The 5883-nt window shown below is 34.2% G+C and overlaps 1 protein-coding gene across 2 annotated transcripts; it reads left to right on the forward strand.

The window, feature by feature from the left end:
• Window positions 1–3121: 3121 nt before the first annotated feature.
• On the forward strand, window positions 3122–5437 carry LOC149166445 (uncharacterized). Of its 2 annotated transcripts, none has more exons than XM_089431344.1 (5): window positions 3122–3437; window positions 3616–3695; window positions 4505–4868; window positions 4976–5050; window positions 5153–5437. In XM_089431344.1, the coding sequence occupies exons 1-3, from the start codon at window positions 3391–3393 to the stop codon at window positions 4786–4788; spliced, it is 411 nt and encodes a 136-aa protein (XP_089287470.1). In that variant the 5' UTR covers window positions 3122–3390; the 3' UTR covers window positions 4789–4868; window positions 4976–5050; window positions 5153–5437. The 2 variants fall into 2 exon arrangements, with proteins under 2 accessions (XP_089287470.1, XP_089287471.1); XM_089431345.1 differs by having other exon boundaries at window positions 5156–5437.
• Window positions 5438–5883: the final 446 nt, after the last annotated feature.

Raw genomic sequence — 5883 nt, forward strand, 5'->3', positions numbered from 1 at the left:
AGAGAAGCTTGAACTGGCATTTCGTCAAATATTTTGCGGGTAACTCTCGACCCTTGACATCGTCATTGTCCAAGGAACAAACGAGCATGAAGGCCTCTAAAGCAACTAGGAACCTGCCTCTCGACTTGATATATAGCCCTTCTACCAGGCCCCAGACGACCAACCTAGAGACATTAACCAGTTGCAATATCTCTTTCATGATATTTACTATGGTAATTCTTCAGAAACCATCCCTCAAGTGCAAACCCCGATGGCTAATATGCGAGAGGATCCATGGAGAGAGCCATTGGTCATTTGCATAAATTCAAGAGAGCCCCCATTCTCTACACTTCTTTTGGCCTATGGTGACATATTTTGACACTTCTTTTGGCTTATCGTGACATATTTTGAGGTGCTCTAAAAACATAGAATGCTAACCCATTGAGCGTCTCCATTTTCACTCTCTTTTTAATTTTATTATAACCATAATTACATATGTGACCTTTCTCTTTAACGTAATTTAATTTGTTTTTAATCTAATTTAATTTTTTTATTGTCTCCTCTCGCACGTAAATTTTAGAAAAAAAAAACACTCGAGTTGATTGTGATCTACGGTTATGCACGGTCCTAGTTATGATATGTGCGGTACTAGTGATGGATTGAAGAGTTTGGTGCCCATGACATTTAGATTTATGAGGACTTGCAATTAGTTGTCAACTATGTTAATGGCTCCTACACCAGAAACTACAAACTCTTTGCTTTGAAATGCCACTTTTGTTGCTTTTGTAAAGTCAAGTATTAAATTTCTATAAGTTTTTTTAATTAAATTTAAATATTAACTTTAGAATATATTGTTTATATATATATATATATATATGGGGATCAAATCAATTTTAATTTATAGTTATTATTTATATTATATATGTTTCACATTTTTTTTTTTATAGGAAAATTTGGTTAGATCAACTCTGAAGGGAATTTTTTCAAGCCGTCGAGGAGGGGGTCGTGATCGGCTAGATATTTAACAACATTGACTCGACCAATTGATATAACCCTTGGGGCTCATATATTTCACATTTTTATTCATAAATTTATTAAGTTTTTATATGAAAAAAGGCATTTATAATTGAATTGATTTTAAATTTTATTAAATTTTTTAATTAAGATAATATCATTTATTATTATTATTTGATTTAATACTTAATTTTATTATTATTATTATTTAATTCAATATTTCATTTTATAAATATTATACAGCGTTCTTATATTGAATGGACATTTAAATGTTTATGCTCTTTAAAAAGAGGTAGTCTAACTTATAGACGAAATAACACTATAACCCTTTTCACTGGAATTCACCAAAATTAGGCAATACAATTTCAAGACTTTTTGTTGTTTAAAATACATTTTTGAATGCATAAATGGATTCAACACCCTAAAAACTAGGGCACTAGAATTATGGAGATTAAACAATTTATACCTAATTTTTTAGAAATCTCTGACGGATTTTGATTAAAATTAACCAGAAAAATAGTCGTGCAAAAAGCCATTTCATCTATAAGTTTGACTACGCCCTTTCAAAAAGCTACTTCCTCTATTCTAAGAGAAATTAACCAAAAAACCATTCAAATATTTAACAACGTTAATAACAATTTATTAACTTAAGGTTTTAAATTAATTATGTTATATTTTATACACATTATAATTTGAGATTAACTTTGTTTTAGTTTCACATATAAAATTTGAAATATATAAATATGTGTGTTGGGTGTGTGGTTATAATTTACTTAAAAAATAGGGTCTAGAGTATGCCCTAAAACTGCTTCTGCTTGGATAAGAGCTCGTCTTCCTTGGAGGTAAGGAAACAGATTAAACGCCCAAGACTTAGAGACATTTGGCAGGAGTGAAAGGCAACCCCTTTAAGGACCACCAACTGGTTATTCCAGGTGGGGTGGTTTTCCTTGAATAATGGTGATGAGTGAGTCTGCATTCACAATTAACAACTAGACATGGATGTCCTCATTGCTATTAACAACTAGAGTACTGATTTGACAATTGAATTATGATAGGTTTTCCTACCCATAAAAAAAATAAAAAAAATAAATTTAAAAATATCTAGTTTGACATCTGAGTTATGATAGGTTTTCCCATTTAAAAAAAACTTACTTAAAAAACAAAATTCAAAAATATCAACTATAATAAATTTAACTAATATTTTAAATAAATTCTAATATATTTTATACATATTAAAGATATTAAATATTACAAAGTATATTAACTTACAACGAGATCCCATAATAATAATGGAAAAGGAGGTGGACTTAAAATTTAATTTGTTTGGTATTCATATTTTTTGAAAATAAAAAGAAGAAGTGAATGATCCAAAATTTCGAAGTATGTTTTTTTAAACAGATAATTAATAAATTATTTTAAGTTGTAAAGATTTTAATTTGTATTCACAAATATTTTAGGTTTAAATTTTCTGTTATCTTTTTAATCGAGATGAGAAATTAGATATGATGAAAGAATAATCTTGCTAAATCAAAAAAAATATTACATTCATAATTTTATGCTTGTGGAAAAACTTGTGAACAATTTATGAGACCAACATTTCGGACTAACTTGGTGAGTCCATCATCAAGACAATAATAGTTATTTTATTTTTTTAATAAATAAATTTACTTGTATGTAATATTAAAATAATAATAATAAATTTATTTGTATATAATATTTTTTATAAAACCTTTTTTTTATATATTATATATATAGATTTTATTATAGAAGACATTATGCCAATATTAATAAATTCCATACATAAAAATGATAAGTTAACTGAAATCGTCAAGAGGCAGAATTTAATTTGTTACATCAACGCTGACAATTTTCTATATTCTTTCACTCAAAAAATATTTATACTTTTAAATTATAATAAATATAACTTCTTATACAAATATCATTATTAAATTTTTAAATAAAGAAGATGATTTTCGAGAAAATTTTATAACTCATGTGGAAGACTGCGGGGAGGTTTTGAAAACGCTGACAATCTTACCTAACTTATTCATGAGTGCTTGACGCGTGGAGCGCTACTTCTGAAACGTGAATGTGATTATTATTCATGAGCGTCTGACGGGTGGAGAGTGACTTCTGAAGCGTGAATGTGATTATGGAAGGCATGCCATCTGATACGACTGACAGCGATGAAACCCTAATTCCATTTCCTCTCTACCCTGCGTCTCCATTCCACATTCCTATTTTATATGCGGAGCAGTATGTTTTTAGTGCACTCCAGCTATGTAATCTCTGCTAGTTTATGTATTCCGCTTTTCTATTATATTTTATCCATTCTACTTTTCTATTGTGGATGTGAGAAGCAGCATTTTTAATGTTCTAAAAGCGTTCGCTACCGCCATGTCTGAAATCCATGGCGGTTTGTACCAGAGACTTTTGGGATCCAGGTAGAATGCCATAATTTTTACTGGTAAAACGAGTTCGCACTGTTTTTGTTTTTATTTTTGAATATATTTGTCTGACATTGATTTATTACTAGTATTTTTTGAATTATTATTGCGTGAGAGATTTTTTATTATTAGTATTTTTTGAATTATTATTGTGAGAGAGATTATTTCTGTACAGACGGTGGAGGCAAAGATGCGGGAAAATTGTGTTGTGCCGAGCTGTATCCATGGAATGGGTAGAACTGAAAAGAAGAACTTGTAAGCATGTCTGCTTGCCAATCTTTTCATTTTTAAATTGATATGTTTAGAAGAAAACCAATGAGTGGTGCCACAATTTTGATTTTTATCTTTTCATTTTTAAATTGATATGTTTAGAAGAAAACCAATGAGTGGTGCCACAATTTTGATTTTGTTTTTTATTGTCTTCAATACTTTTGAGGTTGTATTTCTGACAAGAAAGTAGTTGTCCCCACAGGGTTTAAGGCAAAAACCAATTTCTCTTCCTTGTTCCTCAATACTAAGTTGCTCGCCTGTCACTTCCACAAAAAAGAGTCCCATTCTCCGGCTGAGTTAGCATCCAATCCCGGGTCTCCAGAGGTCTTCCAACCCCCTCCTTCGAAAACTATACCAACTCTTTTGTCAAATAACACGTTCTAGCAAAACCTAGCAGAATAAGGCATTAATTCCGTTATTTTAGTATATATGAATCAGCCGCTGTATAAAATTTGGCATTGCAAGGAAATTTAAGCACCTTTCATCAACATCTTCTCTCTTGTGAAATTGTGTTTGTCCTTTGTCACATACCGGCACACACATACTTTTTTTTTTTTTAATATTACCGACCTACTCTTACTATTCGATAATATATTTACATTGATCTCACTTACCATGCGATAATATAGTTTACATTATCACGGATTTCATTTGGTTTACATATGTTTTGAATGGATATGATGCGGCGAGTGATATCCGTATGGTTTATGGCATTCTCTGTTTCGGGCAATCGTGCATGGACTTCGGCTTACGTTTGGGGTTGGCGCCTTGCATATTTCCGTTACCGGATTTAGCAACCCGAGGCCGTCCTGCCCTGATGCTGTGCTGGCGCCATCACGTGATGGGAGGGTGTCAAAGTTTGCCGCCTAAGTCTTACCGCTCAGATCAATGGTTTGGATGCTCTGGAGACTGGCATGCTCTGGAGACTGGCATGCATCCGAGGGTAGGAGGCCCTCCGGCTCCAATCTTGATGATGGCCCCTTCTCGATCGTTCGGAACTGGTAAAACTCGGCGTCCCGACGTTCACGGCCCCATTCGCCGCTGCCCGAGTTTGGTTCAGTCCCCCTCCGCCGAGTGATCTCCTTCTCCGCCGAGCTAGCACAGATCCGCCGAGCGTCCATACTACAGGCTATATTTACCTTTCGCTACAGAGCCCGGGTAAGGTTACAGTCTCGGCGCCTTCTACTTATATTGAGTTTTTGGGTTAATTCTGTTATGCCTTTCGTGTTACAGTTTTCTTAAGGCGGTATTGTTTGTGGTTGCAGCTGGGCTTGTTCCCGAGTTCGGCCAGGAGATGCAGGGTCTCCTTCCAGCACCAGAGTGACTCGGCCATCCCTCAGGTACGTCCCTCCATCGTTTATGTATTACGCCGATCTGGTTAACCGTTCTTCTCTCGAGTCTAGCCGTGGCGACCTTATTGTTTTGTTTATGGTTGGTCGCAGAAGGTACTGGCTCGCCACAGTCCGCTCATTACCTATTTCTCCCGACTACGGGATATGGGTTCCGGTGGAACCCTAAGGTTCCCAGAAGTTCTGCGTTGGAAAGTTACTTAAGTTGCCGACTGTAAATGAATGTTGATATATCTGTGAACTGGATTGTTACATTAATTGTATACATTTAGAACCGGTTTCTGGCTTAAAGCCTGTGGTTACTGTTGTCTGGGCCGGACCCAGTTTTTATTTCTCCTGAACAGTTAATGTAGAGTCGCGGCCATGGCTTATTATTTATGAATCTCTATTTTTTGCTACCGCATTGGTTACTGAATATATTTTTTTTTTGAATAAAGGTTATGGATCATATCGACCCAGGTACTGCAAGATTTGGCCATTCCCTTGCGGCTCATGGCTTATTATTTATGAATCTCTATTGATTTTATTGTTTCCAATGGAATGGTTTAAAGAAAAACTATTATACAGCACCATGTTTTTCTTTCACTACACGCTGCATGTTCTTTTTTCTCGCAGTTGTTCTAGGCGTTAAACGAAACAGGGAATGGGCGTAAATCATACAAATCTAGTTCCATGTTGAACTTAGCAGTTCAAGGAAATGATTAGTCAAAGCTCTCTGCCGTGCATTTGAATTTAAAAAAAATGTGATGTTCTGGGTACTGATAAGTTTCATTGTAAAATGCATAGTTCTTCAAAATATTTTAATGATTTTAAGGCCTCTGTAT

Source organism: Pinus tabuliformis, chromosome 5_1 (genome assembly GCF_031772625.1).
Source record: "Pinus tabuliformis cultivar Carrire ecotype Pingquan chromosome 5_1, CPIR1, whole genome shotgun sequence".
Lineage (NCBI taxonomy): Eukaryota > Viridiplantae > Streptophyta > Pinopsida > Pinales > Pinaceae > Pinus > Pinus tabuliformis.